At 50.5% G+C, this 25,461-nt stretch overlaps 1 protein-coding gene across 1 annotated transcript; it reads left to right on the top strand.

Annotated features, from left to right (window-relative positions):
- The first annotated feature begins 12,299 nt into the window (after positions 1–12,299).
- Positions 12,300–21,475, top strand: LOC135292758 (hydrocephalus-inducing protein-like). Its single transcript, XM_064406846.1, has 8 exons — positions 12,300–12,466; positions 13,263–13,363; positions 14,610–14,745; positions 15,192–15,356; positions 16,234–16,325; positions 16,832–16,994; positions 18,288–18,514; positions 20,397–21,475. The coding sequence occupies exons 1-8, from the start codon at positions 12,302–12,304 to the stop codon at positions 21,283–21,285; spliced, it is 1,938 nt and encodes a 645-aa protein (XP_064262916.1). The 5' UTR covers positions 12,300–12,301; the 3' UTR covers positions 21,286–21,475.
- Positions 21,476–25,461: the final 3,986 nt, after the last annotated feature.

Here is a 25,461-nt window from a genome sequence, read left to right as displayed (position 1 = left end):
AAAATGTAGAGTAAAAATGATGGTGGCCTAGGGCAGTTCTCTGGATGACCAAGTGACAGAAGAGCTTAATGCCACCGAGATAGGTTTTGCAAAGTGCTCTAGTGCCTCTAAAATGTGACATATCAGTAGAGCTTAGTGTTCATTTAGGGTGGGATAGGTAAATTGATGCCCTTGAAGGGTTATAGGAAATGGTTTTTCTTCTGCCATGGGGACAGCACTAAATGCCCTGTGCTGAGGCAGTTTCTTTTCCTGCAGGATTATTCCCACGAGCTGCTCTGTGTCACTGAAAGGGAAAGGATAGTGGTGCCAATTCGGGCCATTGCTGCCCGAGCTATCCTGGACTTCCCTGACCAGCTGGACTTCTCCACATGTCCAGTGAAGTGCAGCAGCCAGAAGACTCTGCTGCTCCGCAACACCGGGAACCTGGAAGCTCGTTTCCAGCTGAGCACCCAGAGGTGAGGATCTGTCCTTGTGCAAAACACCTTTGGATGATAACAGGGCTGGGAAAGAGCAACAAAAGGAGCCTGAGCATCCCTGCAGCCCTGGCTGGAAGGGAGCAGGATGGATGGCAGCTGCTCTTGCCTTCAGTGTTCTTAGCAGGATGCAGCCTTTGAGCTTTCTCTGTCCCAGCTTTCCTGGAGGCTGCTGCAACATGTTGGCAGCTGGCTTGCACCCTGCTGAGCACAAGCAGCTCCTGAAATGCTTTCTCAGCACTGTCAGCCAAACAGAGCCATTCTCTGGGAGGCCACAGGCACGTGGCTTTGGAGGGGTCCCTGCATCAGATGCCCAACATGAGCTGTGCTGCAGGCAGCCAGTGCAGTCCTGTTCCTGAAGCTGATCTGCTTTCCCTTGTCAGCTGAGGGCATCAGTCACCTCTTGTGTTCCATGATGAACCTTTGAAAGCCAGTTTAAAATTTCATACCAGATGATTTAAATCTCTGAATAAGGTTGTGCCCTCTTTTCATTGAGATTTCTTTTTGAATACTCTGAAGTTCCTGTGTTTCTGCTGGTTTTTTTCTTTTTGGTTTAAGTGTTTGCCAAAAGATCATGAATTCTTCCTTGGGAACTTTCATGAAGGTCGAGCTCCTCTAATACCTATCAATATACCACATGCCCATGGGTACTTGCAGAGGTGTGTAGGAAATATGAGACATTTAGTGAATATTTGAAAAGCAATTGGCCTGATTTAGAAGAGAAAAGTGTAGAATAACTTTTGGACGGGAGCTCTGGCAATCATCTGAGCAGACACACTGCTCAAAGCAAGAGCAGTGTCTGGGGATTGCCAGGTGCCATTGGGAGATCTGGACCTGCCTTTAGATGCCATGCAAGGAAACAAACATCCAAAGGGCCCTAGTTAAAAAGCAGAAGAAAACAACCTATTCAAACCCTCTCCATACCTTATCTTTTCTGCCTGTCAGTAGTGCGGTAGTGCCTGTCAGGGTGCAGTAGTGATTCATTGAAAGGGTAGCTCTAACAGGATGAGAACTATCTTAAGGAACAGCTCACAATTCACAGATAAAAGGCCAAAAATTTAGCTTGCCAGCCCCATCTATTGGCACTGGTATTTTCATTTGGTTATTACAATGTCAGGGATGTCTCCTTCACATCTCTTCTGTCTGTGGGCTCAGGGAACAGCTTAGTGATGTTGGCTGAAATTCAGAGGAGTTAAGTTCAGCTGTAGAGCTTGTGTCCTTGGGTCTTGGGGAGCCAGGTCTGTGTGAGAGATGACTGCTCCAGCAGGAACAGAGGAGTCTGGTGGGTACAGCCCGGGGTGGGATGTAGGAGATGCAGGGGCTGATTTGCACTTGGTTTTTCAGTCCTGAAAACTGAGTCCTGAATTTGGCTGGATCCTCTTCTCCTGATAATTTGAAAAGAAGAAGATCCCTTCTTTCTCAGGCAAGCCCTGAAGTCTCCCCCAGGAGTGTTATTGCCATCCTGCCATCTGAGGGCAGGAGCATGTAACATGGGGCAGCAGTGGGAATGGAATGGAATGGGATGGAATGGGATGGAATGGAATGGAATGGAATGGAATGGAATGGATTAGAATGTAGTGCTGAAGTGTGGCCAAGGATTCCCTTAACTGGCAGCTTCTCTGTTCCAGTGAAATTTTTGGCAGAAGAATAAGAACAAAATGTTGTGCCTTGCCCAGAGCAGGCACTGATCCCCGAGCCCCAGCAGAGAGCTGCAGCAGCCCTGGCATCAGCCCTGGAGCACATGCAGGAGCTCTGGGGCTGCTGGGGCCTTGTCTTTCCTCCCCTCTCTCCAAAGCCTCACATCCAGCACATAAGCACTGCTGTCCTAAGGCTTCTCCCTCAGCCAGCAGGGATGTTCTCACCAGTGGTAATGGGAACTGGTCAGGCCCATCATTGCAGCAATAGGTCCTTCATGAGCTGAACCTGAAGCAAGTTCATCACTGCTGACATGAACAAAGTTCAGCTGGGCAGATGTTCTCTTTATTTTTGTGTGTGATGCATTCATCACCAAAGTCCCCAGAAGACACTTGGAAGTGACAGATTGAGCAGCAGCAAAGCACCAAGGCCAGGAACTTTTGTTTCCTCAGTGAGGCTGTACAAAAGCACAAAGGCCAGCAGCTGCTGGGCAGAAGCACATTTCCCCTGAGCTCTCCCTGAGCATCAAAGCAGAGAGTCTTGTGTTTGTCAGGCAAGAGCTGTTCACCTGGTGAGCAATCCTGATTGCTGCTGTTAAATCCAAAGTGCACCAACACATCTGCATAATTATTTCCAACACATTGCACAGAGTTTCTCTGCTGGGCCAAGCAAACAGTTACCAGCATGGGTGACAACCCACAGTCCCAGACTGCATTGCTGGTAAATACACAGAAACCTCCTGTTCTGCTTCCTTGATGTGCTCCTGTTCATGGTGCTTCATTGAGCTGGGATTGGATCCTTCAGACTGGAAATGGCATCCTCCTTTTGGGTTTCCATGTCACTGTATTGCTCTAATGTGCATTTGCACTCTTTCAGAGTTTTGACTGCTCCCTTTCTTAGCGTAGCTTTCATTGAAGTACTGCTAAAATGTGCCCTTTTTAGGCTCAATCAGGATGTTTTCAAAGTAAAACACACCAAAGAAACACACTGAAAATTCAACAGTTATTATTCCTTGGTCTGTAAAAAAGGATTAATACAACATCACTTTCCAACATCACACATATAGTATTCATTTTAATATTTGCAAAAAGCCAATAATATAATAGGCATTTTTCACAGTGCTGGTAACATGGAGCTGCAACCCAGCTCTGTCTCCCCTTCCCAGGGAAGTCCTGCTCCATAATCTTTATCTGCCTCCCCCAGCAGCAGCTCAGTGGGAGGAAAAGCCACTTGAAGTGGCTGGTGGATTGTCCCTCAGTTTTGGCAGAGGCTTTGAGCCAGGAGGTTCCCTTGAGGGATTCTGGCTTTGGAAAGCTCTCCTGAGCCTGCAGGTGTGGAGTAAAACTACGTGCTGTGCCAGTGAACAGCAAGTTATCCTGTGATCCCTCTGAGACCCCCAGGGCTTGGGGTTAGCCCTTGCTGGGGAGCGGCTGCTTGTGAGAAATAGCCACTCACTTTTCCTCAGTTTAGAAAGGTTGATTAAACCTTATCAAAAATACAACAGAAGACTGGATAGAGAAGATGTTACGGAAGGATTTTCCCCAGGTGTGCTCGCCCACACAATGGAGGTTTTGCCTTTTAACCCTTTAGCCTCTCCCAAAATTCTGACCATTGACCCCTTCTTCGCTGTCCTGTGGTGGAGTTCACTTCCTCCAATCTTGATTGGAGGTCAGATGTCACCATGGTGACAAGCTGACCCTCCCAAATATCCCAACCCCGTCTGTCCCTTGATAACAACTCAGGGGGTAAAAAACCCTTTTCTTAACCTATAGACATGGTATTTGCCTGTTAATGGTGAGAGCCAGTCGTGGCATTGCTCATCTGTCACACTGCTGCTCCTCCCCAGGTGCTTTGCTCTCCTGCACTCGCACTTCTCTCTGCAAATCTGTGGCTTATTAAACGACCTGCTGGCTTTGTCTCTCCTCTGGCTGCAGGCAGAGTCTTTTTGGGCAGTCACAGAGAGAGCTGTGGCTGGAAAAATTAATGGAGGAGAAAGAAACAGGGAAGGAGAAGGGCTCTTGTGAAGATCGTGCTGCCCTCCTGAGAGCCCCAGGGGAGATGGCAAAGGTGCACCAGGACCCCATGTTCTCTGATGACGTTTCTGTCATTGAGCCAATGGTAAGTGATAGCTGAGAACCTCATTTTCCTCCTCCTCCTCTCCTCCCCCTCTTCCTCCTCCCACCCACTGCAACCCTGGCTGTGGTCACTGGGCAGATCCTCAGCTGGCCCCACATGCTGGGAGGGAGGGCATTGAGTTTCTGGTGCAGCTGCAGAGCTCACCTAAAAATGCTAAAATGCTCAAAGCATTTCTGGCCTGGAGGGTCAAGGCAGGGCTGGGAGCCTGACAAAGCCGAGCTCTGCTGCCAGGGCTGGAGCTCAGGGCACTCCGTGCGTGTCCTTGCAGTGTCACAGGGAGCAGTTCTTGTAGGCAGGGGCTGCCCCCACACGTGGGGCTCAGCAGAGGCTGTTGCAGCACTGCCAGCTCACACACTGACCTGAAGCTGGCAATGGCTGGCTGGGAAAAGGAGGCCAAACTCAGCCCAAGATTAATTCCAGAAATGCCAATGGCCTCCTGTAACCAGCCTTGCACTATTTCTGAGTCTGCTTTCCAGTGTCATCTGTGAGCCTGGACACAAGGCTGGAAGGTTTCACTGGGCCTTTTGAGTTCTCCTGCACACAGGGACAGAAAACCTTTTCCTTTTCTGTTTCTGCAAGCCAACTGCCACGTGCTGCCATCAGCCAGAGCCCTGATTCTGAGCACTGGCATTGTGAGAGATGATGAATGCCTGGTGTGTGCACAGTGCAAAATCCCTTCTCCCCTTGGAGTAAAGCCCAGAATAATCCCAACCTCTGCTTTCTTTCAAAACAGGTTAAACTAATATTTTTATTTCTGGGGGAGGGGATCATGATCTCTCCTTGTGAAGAGCCACCAGTGCACATTGGCAGTTACATCCCACTGCAGCTGACAGCAGCATGGTGTGAGCGAGAGCTTGTGTCAGAGCAGTAGGAAATTGTGGAGAGTGGGAGCTGACCAGCATTGAGAGCTTCCAGCGCTGTGTTGAGCTGCCTTTGGAGGGTTTCCTTGGGCTCCTTGTGTTGTTCACTCATCACTGATGCTCTAAACAAAGGCTGACAGGCCTGTGGTTGAAAACAAGAAATGTGAAGTTTGAAGAGAAATGTTTTGCTGTTTCTGTTTTAGGAGGGAGAAATCGAGCCGGATGGTTTGGCCAAAATCAAGATGACTTTCAAACCCCAGGAAGCAGTGGAGTGTCAAAGTATGGCTTACTGCAGCATCTCAGGTGCAGCTCCTTTGCCCTGCTTCTCTCCCCCTCAGTGCAGCCATGGTGCAAGCCTGAGCCCACTGGGCTGCCCTGGCAGTGCTGGGAAGAGTCCCTGGCCAGCAGGGCAGTGCTGGCACATCCCCAGTGGCCCTGCAGCTCCCAGGGAGTGTCCCGTGCAAGGCCAGGGCTCAGAGTGCTGTGTCTGGGTTCCTGATCCCAGCACAGCCCAGGCAGTGCAGGGAGAGGTTTTCATGCCATGCCTTTGCTGGCATTTCCTCAAAGGCCAGAGAGCTGCAGAGCAGAGCAGCTTCAGTGAACAAGCACTAAGCCCCTGCAGGCCCCTGGCCTCCAGGATGGCTCCACTGGACATGGATCCATCATCAGGTGGCAGGAGCTGGGTTAGAAATGTGCTCCCTGAGCCTGGATCAGCTCCACTGGCCAGACAGCACCAGAGCAGAGGGGGCTGAGCCCCACTGAGCCCAGGCTGTTGGTAGAAGGAGCAGCCTTGGCCAGCAGCTGCTTCTCTCCCTGTGTGGGAGCTGTCACCTTGCAGCTCTCAGTCTGTGGAAACAGAGCCAGTGCTGAGGGTCAGAAGGTGAGGACTTGGGCAACAAAGTCCTGTGCTGCTGGGCCAGGTAGTTTGGTAATTGCCAAGCTCTGGATGAGCTTTGTGCCTTCCCTGAATGGATTTCCAAGCTCCTCTAGGTGCAGGGGAAGGAAAGCACAGAGTCCTAGGATGTTAAGGATGGAGTGGACCTTAAAGATCATCTAGTGCCAAGGCCCCTGCCATGGGCAGGGACACCTCCCCCTAGAGCAGGTAGCTGCAAGCCCCATCCAGCCTGGCTTTGAACACTTGCAGGGCTGGGACCTGCACAACTTCCCTGGGGAACCTGCTCCAGTGTCTCACCACCCTCACAGGAAAAAATATCATCCCAAATATCTAACCTAAATTTCCTTTCCTTCAATTTCTACGCATTACTCCTTGGTCTGCCACTCCAGGACCCCAGAGACGTTTGAAACTCAGCAAACTGGTGGCTCCAATTGGAAACCAGCCCGAGGAATGGGTTAGGAATTAGAAGTCAGCCCCAAGGGATATCTGCTGAGGGAAGAGAAGGGTCCATATCTTGTCCTGCAGCATCAGCAGCTGGTGGCATCCAGCTCAGAGTCAGGGACTAGCACTGAGGCAGCCTGGAAAAGACAGTGTGACAGAGGGAATGCTTGTACTGAAATGGACATCTCTCCCCAGGCCGTGAGAGCAGGCTGCCCCTGCAGCTCAGAGGGGAAGGCCAAGGACCCTTGGTTGAGCTCAGCTCTGACACTCTGGAGCTTGGGGACATTTTTGTCAACACCCCCCATGTCTGTGAGGTGAGCAGCAGGGCTGGGGATGGATGCTGATGGCTCCTGAGGCAGCAGCAAGCCTGGTGGAGCTGTGGAATTCCTGCCAAGCTGGGCAGTTGTGAGCAGGGAATATTTGATGTGCTGGTCCAATCTGGGGGGTCAGAAAGGTGTGTCTGTTGTTCATGAAGCCCCAGCCCCTGCTTTTGGGCAGCCTTCCTTAGGGATCAGCTGGGAGGCTTCCTGCAAAACAAGGCCTTGGCTGGTGAATCCAGCACTGGGTGCAAAAGCTGCATGTTCAGAGGCTTTTGTGGCAGTGCCAGACACAAGGCACCTTTGGACTGGGCTCTGCAGAAGCAGCTGGAACCAACTGGCTGCCTTTGAGCTTCAGTCCACTGCCAACAGCTTCCAGTCAAGGGTCTCCTGCTCCTTCCTGGAAGTCCCAGCAAAGCCTTGGGAGTTCTGTCCCTTGCTGACCAGTGCCACACTTCAGCCTTGGTGCATCTCTGGCTCTAGAAAGAGAAAAGTGTTCCTGGGAATAAAGCAAAGGATTTTTCTTCCTATTTGCCTCCCCCACAATAGAGCTAACTTGCAAAAAAACCACAAGAGAGCAACTGAAAGAGGTAGAAAATGAGGCACTACATCATGGCAGACACTTTCAAAATCTCGGCTGGGGAAGAGAAAGACACCCTGAGTTCTCTCACCAAAAGATGGTGCTGTGTGTACATTTTGCTGCTGATGCCTCATTAGCAATGTCTTGTTTTCATGGTGTGGGAAAAGGTGACTGAGGTGATGGTGCTGTTGGAGCTGTGCAGGCTGGGGCAGCAGCAGCTCAGTGCTGATTCACCAGGCAGCTGCAATCACCCCACGTTGCTCTCAGGGCCAGGTCTCCATGAGCTGGGTGATGCTGCCCAGAGGTGCACTGCTCTGTGTCCATGGGATAACCCCAGGGTGACTGCAGGTCTGTGCAGCTGCCACTGCTTTGCATGAAAACCCAAAGGCAGAACTTGTCCTCTTGTATCTTTTGACTTCTGCCATTCAGCAGCACTAAGCATCTTCTGCCTTTTCTGGCTGTTCATTGCATCCTTAGACAATAACTCCCAAGAAGGGAAGATTCCACACGGATTTCCACTTTGCTTTCTTGCTGCTGCAGGTGAACCTGATCAACCAAGGAGCTCTTGATGCTCCCTTCAGATACATCCCTGCAGCCACAAAGGTGGGCTTGGGCTTCAAGTTGGCACCCCAGGAGGGCATCATTGCAGCAGGTGGGAGCCAGACTCTCCAGATCTCCTTCAGTGCCACCGTGTTGGGGAGGTTTGAGGAAGAATTGCGGTTCAGTGTGGCTGGATCTCCTACGCCTGCCATCCTGACCATCAGGTAAGGACCCTGGGAGCTTGGTGGGCACATCTGCAGCTGTCTCTGGGACATGCCCCACCTACCCCCTGTTGGGGTGGAGCAGAGAGAAAAGGTGTTTGCTGAGGTCTTCATCTCTGCTCTGATGCTGGCATTGCCTTAGTGGGAGGATGCCTCCTGCCCTGTGTGGTACCTGGAGCTGGAATGACTCCTCCCTGCAGGGATCTCCCTCTGCCCTGGGCCATGGCAGGCGGTGGGATGGATCAGCTTTGGGCAGCAGCTGCTCTGGGATGTCCCAGCTGAACAGCCAGCAAGGCCCCCAGGGCTTTGGAGATGGGCCAGCCTGGGGCATTCTGCAGCAGCAGCAGTGCTTGTAAAAACTTCTGTCAATAATCCATGCCAGATGGGCAGCAGCAGCCTCACCTCCCCTCTCATGGCCATGCTGTGGGGGGCAAGCTGTGCTCCCTGCTGCTGTGCCCAGAGGGCTCTGGTGCCTCCTGTGCACAGCCAGGCAAGGGCTGATGTGGGAGTCAGGGAACTGTGCAGCAGGAACTGTGCCAAGGACTTGGGCACCATCCCCTGGGCTGGTGCCATGGCAAGAGATCATCCTGGCCCAGCACAAGGGACAAGGGGTGATGATAGGGGAGGCAGAGCTCAGTGCTCAGCACCACAGCAGCACGAGGTCCTGTCCCTGCCAGCCTGAGCCATGGGCTGCTAGGATAATGCAGTGGGAGCAGGAGAGCTGATGCTGGCTGCTCTGCAGCTTTGGAGCTAGGCTGCTGCTCTTGGGAGGCACTGGGTCAAGGCAGTGAAGAAATGAAAGCAATCTACACTGGATTATGGCAGTAAGATAAGGTAGATGCATGAAAAAGAACAAGGAAGTTATTACTTAGCAAGGGAAAAGTGGTGAGTAGGTCTGCCCCTAGTGGAGAAAGAATGATGATGGCTTTGTTCTTGGAGGAAAAGTGCTGCTTTTTTATTTTGGAGATCAAGAGGGAACCTTCCACCATCCAATAAGTGATTCTCCTCTGTCCCTCCCCCAAACTGGTGATGGGATGTTTGTGCATCAGCAGCTTTCTCCTTGAGCAAGGGCAGGTGTCTCTTGTTGAGATGTGTGGAGCAGAGCCAGGGGCAGTGCTGTGAATCCAACAGAAGGCACAGGTCACTGGGCCTGGATTTTTAACCACAAGGCAGGGTGGGCATGGATTGGCATCAGCCATGAAATCAACTGTGTTGTGCAGCTCCAAGTGCTGCTTTCAGTGGGCGTTGGTGACTTTTGCAGTGTGTCTGCTGAGTTCAAGGACAGGTGAGGTGCTGTGCTAGATTCAGGACCCCCTTGTTTGGTTGTTGAAGCTGTTGCTCTTGGCTGTGCCAGCTGCTGCACTGCTGACAAGCTGCTCCTTTCCTCTAGGATTCATCTGTGCCCTGTGTAGAAGTGTTGCTGCTCTTTTCAGAGGATGTTTGGGGCTGCCCTGGGTTCATGGCTCACAACTGTGTCTGTAATGATGGTGTGGGTCAAACCCTGCTGAGAAAGCTCCTCCATGGGAACAGCAGTTCCAGCTAAGAAGTAGCAAAGCAGGGAACCTGTGTCTGGAAGGGCTGGTCACGGAAGTTTGTGGGGACACCTTGATGCCCATCCCATTGCAGATGGGGAAACTGAGGCCCGGAGCCATGTCTGGCTGTGTGTTCAGGGTCCTTCATGGGACCAGCAGCATCCCGGGGGCTTTTCCTGCCTGCCCTGTGCCCAGAGCCCATCAGTGGCTGCTGGCTGCTGGCCACTTGGCTTTAGCTGCCTCCTGTGCCCCGGGGCACTGTGCTGAGCACATGGTGTGTGCTGGTTTGAAAGGCACGGTGCCCTGACACCAGGTTTGTGCCCCTGAGCCACGACAGCCGGAGCTTTGCAATTCCTTGAACCAAGGCATTTCCTGCTCTGTCCTCGCCATGCAGGGGCAGCGTCACTGGACCCAGTTTGCACTTCGACCTCCCTGAGCTCGACTTCGGGGACATCTCCTTTGGTGAGTGCTGCCTGGGCTGGGACACAGCGGGAGGGATCTGTGCCTTCCAAGGGAAAAGCATCCCTCCCTCCTGCTCTGCCCCAGCAGCCTCTTCAGGGTGGGAACTGCAGGGCTGCTGGTGCCGCAGGGAGCATTTGGCCATTGTCAGATCAAACAGAAGCAAGGCAGAGAAAGTCAGGATTTTCTGGTGTCTCTGTCCTGCTTGAAAAGACAGATGTCTGCCAAGGAAGGTGGGGATCTTCCTGGAATGGAAAGATGAGCCCCTCCCTCCAAATTATTACAGCTTTGAAATTACAGGGCTCAAACGATGGGGAAAGGAATAACAGTTCTTTCCTAGACTATATCAGGAGAGCCCAGAGAACAAGAGCAGACGTTTGCCAGCTCCCAAGTCCCGTTTTTGCCCTTTGGTGCAGTGAGGATCCCAGCAGGAGGAGCTGTGGGCTCTGGCAGGGCAGTGATCCCCTGCCAGCCAGCAGCGGCAGGGAAGGAGGGAAGGAGGGAAATGCTCCTTTTGCAGAGGGACAGAGGGCAGGGGGATGTGGGCAGTGGCTCAGAGCAGCAGGCAGCAGCGGGGAAGGCAGGCAGGGTGGGTGCCAGGCTGAGCTGCAGCCAGGGCAGTGCCGGGGCCAAGCACACAACCTCCCGCAGCAGCACGCGGCCGAGCTCCCAGCCCCGAGCGGGAGGAAGGGAAGCTCCGCTCCCTGCCCAGCCTCAGCTCCCACTGCACAGCGCCCACGGCATCACGCCACAGCTGCCAAAAACCCCCAAGGGAAAAGCCCACCCCCAGGGCCAAATCCCCCAAAACCCCTATACCCCTTCCCAGACCAAGGGGAGCATTCACTACCAAGCCTGAACCCAGAACAAGGAAGGTCATGAACTTTTTAAGGAAACTACTTGCCTTTCCTGAGCTGCTTCTTCCCCACCCTGCATCACCATGGAGGCACTTGTCAAGTTGCCTTTTTGAAGAAATGAAACAAGAAAGGCAACCAATGGAACTATGGTTCTGAACCAGGAGATTGATCCTGCTGGATCTGCTTTCATTCCTAAGGTCTCTTCAGCTGAAGGCAGCTGTTGTATCTTTGCTTCTTTGGAACTGTTGACTGTTGTCTGCGTGCGGTGAGCTCAGTCTCATTGCAGGTTTTGCCATCTGTGTTTGTCCTTGTTGTGCCTCTCTTGCCTCCCTGCTGGAGTCACTGCTGGAGCTGGCAGTGCTCACTGGGATGGGCACAGAGAAGCTCTGGGCTGCAGCTGCAGTTGTTTTTTCTCCCCATCTGTGTTCCAGTGCCTCTTGGTGAGCAGGCCCGGGGAGAAGTCTCCTCCCCACAGAGCTGGCCAGCCCAGCCAGATGTCCACTGCAGAGCAGCTTGTGGCTGCTCTCTGGGCTCTGCAGGACATCCCCACCATGAGTGGCTGCATCTCTGGCTTTCCAGCATGGAAAGCAAATCCCAGAGCTCCAGTGGGGTAAAGCCTTGCAGGCAGCAATCCCAGTGAGCAGCATGGGTGTGATGTCCCCGTTTGTTGGGTGAGGTGGGACCTGGTTCCTCATTGCCAATCTCCAAGCAAGGCTTGGTGTGCCCCCAGTTGAGTGGGCTCTGAGCTGTCTCGTGCTCAGTCTGCTTGGCCCAAACCAAGAGATGCCTTAAGGATCCTGCAGAGAGAAGCTGCATTGGGCTTCTTTGCCTCACGTTCTAGTTCCTGATTCCATCCTCACTTTCTTTTGCTGTAGCTTCTTCTCAATGCTGACTCACTGTTTATCTATCTTGAAAAGGGTGGGAGTGTTGGCAGGCTGAACAGGGAATTTGACAGCTTGAATTCTCAGAGGAAATGCTCGGTCTGGGTGCACACTCATCACTGGGAGATCACTGGTGCTGGTTTGGGGCAGGTGAGACAGCTCCTCCCCATCGCCAAGAGAGAAGCTTGCAGTGTTCAGCAGGGCTAGGAGTGGGCATTTTCAAGGCTGCAGTCTGCAATGTGTGTCAAAGGGAACTGAGTGACGATTCATTCCTCATGCAGCTTCTGGCTGAGCTGTAGTTCAGATAATCCAGAGCTGAACTCCAGTGCCACTTTCATCGTGCCAGGCCATTCCCAGCAGGAGTCATGCCACGATGGGAGCCTCAATGGATGTTGGTGTCCTTTCCTAGGCTTTCCCTACACCCAGCGCTGCCGGCTCACTAACAGCTCCCCGGTGCCCGTGACGTTCCAGCTCCGCATGTCGTTCGATGGCACGCAGCCGGCCGTGGACAGCGTCGATCAGATCCGCTGCCACAGTGACCCAGCCTGGAGGAAGGGCATTCACTTCTATGTGGAGCCCCGGGAGTTTACAATCACTCCCAGCCAAGGGACCATCCTGCCCCAGGGACACCAGGACATCCAGGTACGGGCAGAGTCCAGCCAGAGACGCTTCAGCACCAGGGCTGCAGCTGCACTGCAGTGTGGGAGGGCTTTAGCTCTGCTGCAGCTTTGAGCATGGTGTGAGTGAGAGATCTGCACTGCTCTGAGGCCTCTGCCAGCTGCCTTACTCGGGGTGTTCCTCAAGGAGCACTGTTTTCTTTCCAAAATCATATGCTGAGGTCACATACCGTATGGTCAAGGCCAGAAGTCACTCTTGTGTTCTTGAGAGCCATTTATTTGATTGCAAGTGGGCAGAGCAAAGATGAGGGCAGAAGGTGGCTGTTAGAGAGATGTCATTGTAGAAAGCAGTTAGCTTTTCTTCTTGGTCTCATTTCCCTCTCCTGGGGAGCAGAAGGATTTGTGTTCACTGCAGGAATCTCCAGTGGAGACAAAAAACTCTGCAGCCATGAACTGCCCAGCACCTGCTGGGCCACACTTTGCCCTCAGCTTCCTGCTGTAAAGCTGAACTCATTGTGTTCAAGTCAGATTTCTTCTGCATTTATGTCATTGTAGTCAGATGAGAAATTGGGGCCTTAATTTGAATACAGTGGTTCATAGAGCTTTAGTCTAATGTTTTAATGTAGCTGAGCTATGCCCTGATAGCAAGGTGTGTTTAACACATCTGCTATTGCCAGAAGGCTTTTGTTCCTTTGAGACTGTGCTCTACACATGGAGCAGCAGCAGAATTAAGACAAAATCTTCCCTCAAGGACTGGAGGATATCACATGTGGATAATGAGCTTTTGTAAGGAAGAATTTCCTGTTCTTCTCTTCCACCAGGTGACCCTGTGTTCCAACTCGGTGATGGAGTTCTACAGGAAAATGCTGGTGGATCTGGAGGGTTTTGGCAAGGGAGTGGCATCATTGGTCATCACAGCCAGGTACCAGCCCTTGCCTGGCCTCCCCCAGCCCCTGCCTTGCCCAGGCTTTGCTGGCTGCAGCTGCCAAGGAGAAGTGCTGGTTCACGAGCTCATGTTGTGCCAGCTGGGCATGAGAAGAGCAGAGCTTGGACAGCAGCCTGTGGTGAAAAGCAGCCCTGCTCCCAGCCCAGCAGGGTCCTGGGCCCTTTTCTGAAGGCACCAGGAATGAGATCATTTCTTGGCCTGGCTTTTGGTGCTTGAGGTGGAACAAATTTCCCCAGGGCCTCCTCTCCTTCTTGCTGCAAGAGGTGGAGTTGTGCTGGGTGCGAGCACCGTGCATTGGTTTGGGACACAGCAAGCAGCCTGCTGAGAGCCAGGCTCTGGTTCTGTTCATGAGGGCACGTGGCAGGGGGGAAGTGGCTGCCAGCAAGAGTGCTGAGGGCAAGGTCTCAGGAGGGGAAAGCAGCCCTTGATGTGGCAGCTCAGCTCTAGATTTTCTCCTTCCCTCTGCTTCCCACTCTGAGCTTGAATGTTCTCAGAGCTGAGAGCAAAAGTGGTTGTTGCTGCAGCAGAATTCCATCCTGCTGTGCTGCTGTGGGTGTCAGTGGAATGCCAGGAGGGATGCAGTTCCCTGGGGCTGTTCCCTCTCCCAGGCAGAGCCATCCAGGCAGTGCCTGGGCTGGCATTTTGTCAAGCAGGTGGGGCTGGGGACAGTCAGTGCCTGGAGCTGTGGAGGGAAGGAGCCAGGGAGCTGTAGGGCCTGGGAGGGGCTGATCAGCCACTCTGGAGGGCAGCTGGTGTCTCGTGCCCTCCAAGGCTGGGGCTAGCAGCTGAGTTCCCAGGCAGGGCAACAGCACCATGGCAGAGAAGGGAGTCATTTTTCCTGGGCACTGGAGTTGTGTGTTCCTTGAGCATTAGTGAGCTCTGTTCCTTGTTGGGATGGCTCCCCCTGAGCTCGTGAATCACTGTGAGTGTTACAGGAGTCCTTGCAAGCCTTCCTGGGGAAAGGAGGGGCTGAGGCAGCTGTGGGACAAAGTGCTCTGCCTGGGGCACTTGGCAGCCTCTGGGTGCTGCCTCTCAGGGTTTGCCCCTCCTTGACAAGACCTGTTGGAGTGGGAAGACGTAGAAGGCAATTGATCACTGCAGGGCTGTTCAATGTCCATTTGACAGTGACCAATGTGTTATGCTCCATTTCACAATCTTTGGGGGTAAATGTTCTCCATTCTCTCAGTATCTCTAATTCCCCTGGGCTCATCTCTTTGGCCAGATGTCTCGTTCCAAAGCTGCAAGTGTCCCCCCATGTGCTGCAATATGATGAGTGCCTCCTGAAGGTGCCATATGAGAAGAAGTTCCTGATTAGGAATCCCAGCCACCTGCCTGGCTGCTACGGGCTCATTGAACAGGTTTGGCATCCCATCCACCTCCCCCTCTCAAATATTATTGAGGAGCTTATTAGGGGAAAAAAGGATTTGGACATGACCTTGCTGGTTTCTATTCAGTCTTAAAGATCTGCTGAGAACAGGATCCTACCCGAATGTAAACTTGAGGATGCAGTTTAACCTGCTGAGGGAACAGTTGATGTTCTAGTCTTCAGGGTGTTTTCTTGTGGGAGATCTTAGAGGGTTGTGAAAGCTGCTGCATCCACAGACACCAGTGCCTGTGCTGGCAGCCTCCTTGCAGGATGCCCTGGGAATGCTAAGCCTACAATTCTTGCATCTTGTTTGTGCCTTTTACCTTTGTCCTGGGCATTTTTAAACACGTGTGTCAGTTGCTGTTGCGGTGGATGTTAGGGAGTGTAAAGTTTCTTCAGAGGTGCCTCTGAAGCTGCATTTCATTGTGTCTCTTGCAGAAACGCAAGGAGGACGCTGCTGTGCTCTACTCCAGCCCCAAGCCCTGTGGGATTGTCCAGCCTCACAGCACTGCAGAGATCCCAGTGCTGGTGGAAGTGCAGGCGCTGGGCACGCATCGCACCAATGTTCTCATCGGCGTGTTCGGGGATGAGAGAAACCCACTGGTGAGTGCAGGGGAGATGTGTGCCTCTGTGCAGCTGCTCCTGGCAGGCTGCAAAGGGCACAGGGATTCTGCCGGGGAAAACAGGCACAGGCTGCTGTGGAGAAGGCCAGGAGGGATGGGTGGCACAAACAGCTCGTGCCTCACGGGTGGTAATCTCAGTGTCTGGCACAGAATGTCGTTGGTCTGAGCTGGAATCCAGGGCCACTTTAGTGCATTACTCTTGAAAATGCTGTTAACTTTGGAAACATCTGTTTGGAAATGGCATCTCTCTGAGCACAAAAGGGGATGTCAGAAGACTTCTGGGAACCTTGAGCTTTCTGTCAAGGAAAGGAAAGCTGGCATTTGAAGAGTGGTTGCAAGGATTGAAACTTACATTAAAACATAAGGAAATGACAATGCCAAATTCCCTGAATGGCACCAAACATCTGAACCTGGGCCATTGTGGCACTGCATGTAAATCAGTGAAGAGGAAGGACAGGCAAGGCAGGCTGTGCCAGGGAGCCTGAGGTTTGACAGAACAGTTGCTTTCAACTCTCAGACTGCTTACCTTAAAGAGGAGGGCTTCTCCCCACCAGAGGAACCAGTTGTTTAACTGTCAGCCTGGTCTGAACTAGAGATTTCTTGCAAAGCTTTTACCTTTGGGGCAATCCTTTGTGGTTTGAAAGGTTCTCTTACCTTGATCCTTTTAAATTTGGAAGTGAACATGTAATTTGCTTTTTCTTTTTTCTCCAAAAGCCCAGCATTTCAGCTGGAGAGTGGTAGCTGTCCCTAAAGAAATAACTAGAGCAGGGTTGAGCTGTTGAAGGATTTTTAGGTTTCCCTGTTGTGGTTTGCTTTGGGTTTTTTTAAAAATGTTTCTTGCCTGCTTCCTGGGACAGAGAAAACAGTTATGGAGCTCTGGACGGCTGGCAGAAACCTCTCCAAGCCCAAGGCTGATGGAGTCTGGCAGGATCCCAGCACTACAGCCTATGTATGTATGTCTGGATGCATGGGGAATGCCACCTGAGTCCCCTGGGAGTGTTGGAAAATGTCAGCCAAGCCCCCAGCAGTGTCAGGGAAACATTCCTGATAAATACCTGGTGGAGCTGCAGAGTTTCTGCTGTTGGGCCCTGGGGGGGCTGTGCTGGCTGTCACTGCCTGGGTCTGCCCCTGGATGTCTCAAATCTGCCCTTTTTGCTTGCCTTCTCTGTCTTTTCCTCTCCCACTGTGCTTTTTGCATGCCCACAGGGTGTTCATCCCTGTCCTCTGCAGTTCCTCAGTGCAAGCAGTTGCAGCTGCTGCAGCAGCTCAGTGTCATCCCTGGGCTGCCTTTAGAGCAGACCTGCTCCAGCCTGGATTGGGAAGGGCTGGATCAAAGCATTTCTCAGTTCAAGGTGCCAGCAGCCAGCCAGGGGCTGCATCCTGAGCAGGAGCTGCTGGTGCAGGTGTCCCTCCCTCCCACTGCAGGTCCCTGTTCACAGTTATCTTCTTTTCCAGAGATGAGCTTCACCCACCTCAATTCACTCCCCATCCACCAAAGGAGATGAGAACATGTTTGCATTGCCCAGCGTCTCGATGGAGGCACTTCAAGGCTGGAAAGCAGGAGGCAGCCACAGCCCTGACTGAAGAGCAGGATTTGACCCAGTCTTCAGGAGCAGAGGTAGATTTTCTTGTACACCTACTGCTTGTGCTGCCTCCCCAGCCTGCCACCAGCAAGTCATGCTCCTGCTGAGCTCCCTTTTTGCTGCCCTGCTGTCCTGTGCCCTGACAGTGGCTGGGCAGCAGGGCCAGTGGCTGGACATGGGGCAGTGGGAGGGAGAAATAGGAGAGTTTTCCTTGGAGAAGCTCACTCAGATCCTACAGGCCTGTGCTGAGTGTGGCATTTTTTGCCTTGTTGCCTTCCCAATGCAAGATGAGGCCTTCATCTGCATCATGATGGGAAGAGCTGCAGCTTCCTTGGCAGAGCAAGCTGGGATGAGTCCTGATCTCCATGTGCCCTCTTCCCAGCCCAGCCAGACTCCCTGTTTGCAGCTCTCTGCTGTCACCCGAGAGCTGCTCTTGCACTGCTGGCCCTGAAGCTGTCTTACAAACTGGGACTTGGCAAAGTGGCTGTCTCTTCCTGCAGGCGTAGGGAATGGCTTGTTTTTCAGGTGCCACCACAAGCTCCTGCAAGCCCTCACCTCCCAGCAGGCCTGGAGGGATTCAGGTGCTGCATGGACGCACCGCACACTGCCCTGGGAGCGGAGAAGGGAAGAGGGAATCTGTCTCCCTTGCACACTGTCAGTGTGGCAAGCAGGGCTGGAGCTGCCAGTGCCACTGGTGGCCCTGAGCATTGGCCACAGAGGGGCCTCCCATCCCTGCAGGCCCAGCACAAAGTGCTGCTGGAGCAGCTGGGTGTTGGAGAGGCCGTGCAGGACACGTTGTGGGGCTGCCCAAGGACGCTGTGCAGCACCTATGGAGGGCACTGCTCCCCCTGCAACTCCTCAGGTGGTCCAGAGGAAGGTTTTGCAGGAGCTTTTGCTGCAGCACCTTGAGGGAGCAGCATTTAAATCAGAGAGAGAAGGGAAGAGCCTCAGGAGTCAGATGAGCTGGGCTGGGAGTCCTTTGCTCAGCTCCAAGAGCTCTCACTCTGAGTCTCCTCCTTTTCTAAAAGCAGTAAGTTTTGAAACTTTTTCAAGGCAAGTTGTGCATCAGAGAGAATTTCTAGTGCCAGGAGACATCCCAGTTCACTTTCATGTAAGGTACTCATGAATGCATTGACCCGTGAGGATGGGAGGAGATTTTCCCCATGGTCCCTGCACTGGTCAGTGGCATGGATGCAGGATGAGATCAGGGTGATTCTGGCAGTGTTTGGGGAATAGGCCCCTCTGGCTGCAGCTGCACTTTGCTCCAAGCTGCTCTTCTGCATCCATTTCCATGCTCAACACCTCCATCTCTCCTGTCTTCCATGCAGGCTTCCAGTATCCTGCCAGTGTCAGGTGTGCTGCAGCCAGGAGAGAGCCAGCAGGTCTCCTTGCCCTTCTCTGGCCACCTCAACAGCATCTCCAGTGCCACGGCGCTGTGCCACGTGGAGGAAGGCCCCAGCTCCGAGGTGCTGGTGCCCGGGGAGGCCTCACGTGTCAGCTGCTCCCCGAGCCCCCAGGAGATCAACTGTGGCTCTGGGGCACCTCTCAGGGAGAGGTGAGTAAGCCTTCCATGGGTTCCTGCTCTCCATGGCTTACTGTCCCTGCAGGGCTTCCCTGCTCCAAGGACTCTGAGCTCAGAGGTGCTGCATAGCAAAGGCCAGAAGCAGCACAGGGATGGCCACTCTTAGCTCCCTGGCTCCCAAGAGAGGAAGCACCTTCTTCTGTTGGGACAGAGCATCTTCTTCTCTAGTTTAGTGGTGAGCCCTCCTGGCTCAGATGCTGCCTTCAGGGAGCTGGGCTCTGGCCCTGCCTTGGCACTGCCTCTAGAGGTGTCTTTAGCTCCATGGTGTTGAGTTGCATCTTCTTCATCATCTCCCTTCTTCACCAAAACAGTGGGATTGTGGTGTGGGCAGGCGTGGGGCACAGACCAAACCTTGGTTTGGGTGCTGGTGCTGCCACAGATGATGTCCTTGCAGTGCTGATCTGCCAGGGTTCTCCTGATGGTGGGGCAGCAGCCATAAAAGCTCCTGTCCTTGGGGCTCCCCTTCAGCTGCAGCAGTGGGCAAGCACAGGAGAAGCTCTGCTCCAGCAAGGCAGCCCAGCTCAGGACACACAGGCAAAGTGTGAGCTGGGAGTGGAGGCTGCTTAAAGCAAGCCTGTGCATCAAGACTTCCTTCAGGCCAGGCTGAAGTTGGTTTCATGGGGAGGAGAGGGACGAGGCTGCTTCAGATGGTTTCCATGGCAGACAGCAGCAGCTGGCTTGGTCACAGCTGGCTTCCAGCAGGAAATCTGGCTGACAAGAGCCTGTCTTGCAGGACAGCAGTTCCTGCAGCCTTTGCTTTCTGACTGATGGGATTATTCTCATTTAGGATCAGGCTATGAGTTGTTAAAACCGAGGCTCACGGACAGAGACTCTCTAACCCATTAAAGTTAGAAAGTGGTATGTTTATTAACCCGGGTGGGTGGCACCAGAGTCGTCCCTACAAGGCGTGACTGCGCTGTACAAGGTTCTTTGCCCTCTCTTTATTTCCCAAGATCTTACACACAATACATGTGCACAACCCCAGCACCTTCCCTCCCCGCTCTGTATTAAAATGAGGTCATTAGTCCTTCACACCTGTGCAATTCTTCTCTGGAATTGGGTCGGTGGTCTCCAGTTGGGTCAGTGGTCTCAAGAGATGAAGTCAGGAATGTCTTCATCAGGTCTCTGTGACCCTCTGGCACCATCCAAGGTCCCCTGCTTAGTGACTGATTGACATAAAGCCCAGGTGCTAGCCATTGTTCTGCTGGTTTCAAGATGTTCTTCTAACAGTTCACTTACTCCACTTCCTTCTATAGAGAAGCTCATCATGGTAAACAATACAACAATCAGCTCTGGCTGAAGCATCTAATCATCATTAACCTATGGTTAATTAGACATTAACCTGTCTAATTGACATCCTGATCAATGTGAATTGCTTCTAAGCCTCAGGTGAAATCCGAACTCATTGAAATCCTGCTTCAGCTCTGCCCAGGGAGAAGGGAGCTGAATGAGCTGAGTAAGAATTGCAGGAGAGATCAGCAGACGTTGGCAGTCTGTGCTCTGCTTGAAACTGGGAAGTCAAGAGACAAAGGGCGTTCTCAGGCACAGCGCAGAGAGCTGGTGGATCAGCCTTTGGCAGGGGGCTGGAGGTGTCTGGCTGTGCCTGGAGAGGGAGCTTGCACAGTCAAGCCCTTCTGATGGCAAGGCTCAGGCTTGGCTGGTCCTGGAGGTGCCCTTCCACCACTGCCCTCCCTTGGGATGTTCCCAACCTCTGTGGGTTGAGGAGAATTCACGGAAATGGTCTGGCGCTGCTGCCTGGCCTCAGGGTCAAGGAATGAAGTGCAGGGCCAGCCAGGACGAGTGAGCCCAAGGTTCTGGTGCTGACTCTCAGCCATGTTTTCTGTTTTGTCTGCAGAAGGGAGCTGAAGTGGCCGGCTCCAAAGCTTGAGGAGAAGACAAAAGCCTTGGAGGAGGAAGAGAGGCAGAAGGAGAAAGAGAAGCAGAAGAAAAAAAAGAAGAGTGTGTCTGTGGGGAAGGAACCTCCAAAAGCAGAGAAGGGGAAAACCAAACCCACAGAGAAGAAGGAAAGCAAGGCCCCAGAGAAGAAGGACACCAAAATCCCAGAGCGGATGGAAACCAAAGCCCCAGACAAGATAGAAACCAAACTCCCAGAAAAGAAAAACAAACATCCAGAAAAGAAGGAAACTAAATTCCCAGAGAGGAAGGAAAGCAAGGCCCCAGAGAAGAAGGACACCAAAGCATTATTAGAGAAGAAGGAAACCAAAGCTCCAGAGAAGATTGAAAACAAACTCCCAGAAAAGAAATACAAACCTCCAGATAAGAGGGAATCCAAATTCCCAGCAAAGAAGGAAACCAAAGCTCCAGAGAAGATTGAAAATAAACTCCCAGAAAAGAAATACAAACCTCCAGAAAAGAGGGAAATCAAAATCCCAGAGAGGAAGGAAAGCAAAGCACCAGAGAGGAAGGAATTGAAAATCCTAAAGAAGGAAACCAAATCTCCAGAGAAGAGAAGCAAAGCTCCAGAAAAGAAGGAAACCAAATGCCCTGAGAGGAAGGAAATCAAAATCCCAGAGAAGGAAACCAAGGCACCAAAAAAGAAGGAACCCAAAGCCCCAAAGAAGGGGGAAGCCAAAGTGCCAGAGAAGAGAGAGACCAAAGCCCCAAAGAAGAAGGAACCCAAAGCCCCAAAGAAGGGGGAAGCCAAAGTGCCAGAGAAGAGAGAGACCAAAGCCCCAAAGAAGAAGGAACCCAAAGCCCCAAAGAAGGGGGAAGCCAAAGCCTGAAAGAAGGGAGGAACCAAAATCCCAGAGAACCCAGCTGAGCTGGAGAAGAACTCTTTATTTTATTCACACAACTTATTTTATACAGTTTGACAAACCTAATGTGCAACTTTAGTTAGTTAATAGATTTCTTATTATTAGTTATGCCAGTTATTCTCTTGGATAATAAAATATATTTTACTTGTGCATCAAATCTCTCTGTTGTATTGTTTGTATTGTTACCTATTCTCTTCACTGATTCTCATGGGACAAATCCCTTGTTCTTGCAGGTGCATTTGTTTTTCACCCTCAGATCAGATTGTTCACCAAGTCTCATTCTCAAAATAACTTCACATGGGAACTTGTGACTGCGTAGCTGCACTTAGAAGAGATGACAGGCCAGCTGTTAATATAGCAGAACAAGGCCTGGTTTCATAAGGCCTTTCTTTTATCATTATTCTACCTGTCTATGACATCTCCCCCTTTTTGTTCATTTAAAAAAGGCTCCTATGTTGTGATGTTGAAACAGCTCACTCTTGGGAGGGTATGATCTCATGAAGGTTATCACTGGTTATCTGTTAGATGTGGGGTAAGATACATAAAAGACCAATTACAATCAACAAAACTTACCCAATTCTGTCAAGTCATTGACACAGGGTTTTGCAGCATGAGCAAACAAAAGAATAATGTCCAATATCTCTTAGGGAAATGGAAAGAAATGACCATTGTTTCCAATTAGCTGAGAAGTAGGAGAAGGTCCATTAGCTGGAAATGTTGATCTTGGACATCACTGAATGTCCTCCTGGAGCTGGAACAGGGAAGGACTGAAGAAGGTTGGGAGGAGCACTGTCCCATGATGATGCCATGAGGCTTTTGTTGGCCAATTGCCTCTGTCAGTTTCCAGGCACAGCTGTGTCTTGGCAGTCCTACTCCTGTTCCTGTTCTGGCCACAAAGGCTGCAAGGGGATGAGGTTATTTCTCTTTCCACTGGGCCTCATTTCTTCAGAGCTGATCAGTATCTGATGGAATGAACAGGTGACTGCTTTGAGCTGTTGGTGATAAAACACAGGCATCTCTTCTCCTGAAGTTAATGAATCAGTTAGGCTTCCCTGTGGGACACTCCATTGGGATTTAGATGGGATGATCTTTTTTCCAAATTTCTAATGTAAATATTGCATGATTCAAAATGATTAGTCGTCCAAATTTCTCATGTACATATTGCATTATTTGAATGTTCTTAAGGCATTCATTCCTCTTCTTTTTTGTGTTATAAGAATGAGATGCATGTCTTTTGTTATGAGTATAAAGAAACATCGTAGCGAAATAATACATGTAGTGGACAAGAAACTTAGAGCAATTAGGAATAATTTGGATATAACGATCAGGAATATTTCTAATAGCAGAGAAAACTAACAACATAGGTGGAATGAAATAAACAGCAATCTCTGAAATAATGTACCATCATCCCAGAGTCTGCAAACAGCTGACAAACCTCGATTCAGTGGGGACTTGGATAATTATTTCCAGATAATAATTCCCAAGCTCCCTTTAAAAATAGTTCAACTGCCATGTACAGAGGGTCAAATTGCAAAGTCAAAGCAACTCAAATCTAGTTTTGATGCAGAAAACATCTGGGTCTGTTGGCTAATTCCTGTCCAGGCAGAGCTAAGGCCTGGCCACCACCCAAGCTCTAAGTGGGAGAGAATTCCCTAAATGTAATTTTAAACAAGGCTCCTAAGAATAGCACTGAGGAGTAAAGGTCTAGGGGTGAAAGACTGATGAACCATCCAATAGCTGCCTCCTCCAGAATTTCCTCAGCATGGAGATGCTTTAAACACAGCAAACTGTTGGAGTGGTTCTGTAATAACAATTGGGACTGCATCTGATTGCTTAGAGTAGATGTCACAATACCATCAGTTTAGAGAAGACTTCTGACAAAGCTGAGCTATCATTTCCTGGAACTCTGAAAAATACTTGAAAATCATGAGGCAGCACTGGGTCAAACCATGGAGCCCCAGTGCAGAGCCCAGCCAGAGGGGTAGTCTGGTCTAAGAGATACATGAGTAGCTAGAGAACAAAAGAAGGATCCTGAAATGACATGTGTCTTGTAGATAATTACACCAAAAGATGGTAAAACATATGAAAAGCTGGCTATAAAAACAGGAATACAAACATGAATATATTTATGACACAAAAAATGCAACAACGGAAACACTGAACAGCTCACTCATAAAATTTATGATACCTCAGATTAAATAACACTCAAACCTGATATAAATTCCTTTTGACATCAATAGAGCTTAACAAGATGAATTCAATAAAACCCAGCCCTAAAAGGATTTCAAATTAATAAACATAATTTCATTATCTCCTTAGTAGAACAAAAAGCACTCTCAAGAGAACTCAATTACTATTACTACCGAACATAACTGGATCCATAAAAAGCTGGAATAGATCATTGCTGAAATTACGTAAAACTGAAACTTAACATTTATAAAATATACCAAAATTTACTTAATGAAACTTAACCTTATTCAAGAAGGTAACTGAACGTTACAATATTTGGCCTTAATTTAACAGAATTCAAATGAACATTCTTAAAAGTTATAGATATGACATGATGTAACTCAGTCTAAGGTTATTAACCCAAAAAGACAACTTAAAGGTGAACAAGCTGTAAGTGAAATAACAGCATGGTGGTGTACTGGAGGCATTAAAGTTGTAACAAGCATATTAGAATTAGAAGTAAATCAGTTATGAGTAAAACCAATGGTAACTGCAAATTCCATGGAAACAGAAATTCAGTAAGACTTTTCAAAGTGCAGGGTTACTGGGAAATAAATATAATAATGTGCAATTTAGCATATTGCTGAACAACCCAACAGCTTTTAGTGACAGTATCTGGCATGATTTTATATGGCAAATGTGTTAGCATTCTTGTTAAAGAGATCGGACCATGTTAAAATTTGATAGGTAATAAGGCGCTGCATTTACCGCTTTTCAATCTCTCCAGTAACTGTAAAACTACATAAAACAATCAGAATTTAGTCAGAAACTAAAATAAACTTTTAAAAACCCTAGAGAACCACGTTTTCAAGGCACACAAACACAGCTCTGGGCCAGAGCGGGGCCTGTGCCGCCCACAGGGCAGAGGGAAGGCGCTGCCCACAGGGAAACTATGGGGAGAACAGAGGACATCTAAACTGCAATAACATAACTGTACACCAATAAAGCTTCTCTCAACATTCACACAATATTCATCCCTTAATTGCCAGGGCCAATCATCCCATTTTCCATCTCCCAGCAGGGCCCTGCGGCCATGAATCCAGCCCGCCGGGGCTGGCCCGGCTCGGCTGCCACAGCCCTCCCGGGGCCGCTGCACCTCTGCTCCCCAAACACTGCCGGAAAAGAGCAGGGGAAAAGCAGCAACACACAACAAACCCTACAACCCGCACACAAAACATAAACACAGAAGAGGCACAAGCTGCATTTTATTGCACCTTCTGCCAACAAGGTCACTGACTGAGAGTTGCATTTCCAAGGCCAAGATCTGTCTTTTGAGAAACTTCAAACTCAGAAATACCACTTTTACTAGATGTGTACAAGGCCAGGCCTCATTGGAGGCACAGCTTTTCTCGCAACTCTGCATCATCTTGAACTGAAAAAGAATTAAGCAGTGTGCTCATGAGTTTGGCATCTCAGCCAGAAAGGCCAGGTATTAGAGGGAAGAAGTCAGCCTACAAAATCTGATTATTTTTTCTCTTTCATTGGTCTGTCAATAATGATAATCAGAATATATTTCCACATATTAACATGAAGGTGTTTGTATTTACATAAGCAGTAATGAATCTGTAAAGGCTTTTGAATTTTCTTCAAGGGCAAGGACATTTGAACCGATAACCCTTTCTTAATAGAGAGGCCCAGTTTAACTTTTCACTGAAGATGTTAAACCCAAGGGCAGTTCATGCAATACTGTCTTTACATGTCATTGTAGAGATGGGCAAGACACCTATTTCTTCATGCACAACAGCCCATCTTTATTCTTCACAGCTCATATTTATATGCCTTTCTGAAGGCATTGTGTTTCATTTTAATTGTTTAGTAACTTACTGCAACCCAGTTCATTGGTTAGTAGTTGCTCATGTAGGTGTCAGTCAAAACCTTTCCTCTCTAATCATGTTTCCATTCTTGTCTCCTGCA

The sequence above is a fragment of the Passer domesticus genome, unplaced genomic scaffold, assembly GCF_036417665.1.
Source record: "Passer domesticus isolate bPasDom1 unplaced genomic scaffold, bPasDom1.hap1 HAP1_SCAFFOLD_44, whole genome shotgun sequence".
In the NCBI taxonomy this organism is placed as follows: Eukaryota; Metazoa; Chordata; class Aves; order Passeriformes; family Passeridae; genus Passer; species Passer domesticus.
The sequence above is the reverse complement of the archived record's forward strand: the minus strand, read 5'-3'. Positions and strand labels throughout refer to the sequence as shown.

What these genes read in the sequence shown, in the direction of transcription:
- LOC135292758 (XM_064406846.1), top strand. Translation starts at nt 12,302, where the DNA reads ATGTCGTTCGATGGCACGCAGCCGGCCGTGGACAGCGTCGATCAGATC. An exon ending in AGGGACACCAGGACATCCAG is followed by an intron (nt 12,467 to 13,262) that starts GTACGGGCAGAG and finishes CTCTTCCACCAG; the next exon opens with GTGACCCTGTGTTCCAACTC. An exon ending in GCTACGGGCTCATTGAACAG is followed by an intron (nt 14,746 to 15,191) that starts GTTTGGCATCCC and finishes TGTCTCTTGCAG; the next exon opens with AAACGCAAGGAGGACGCTGC.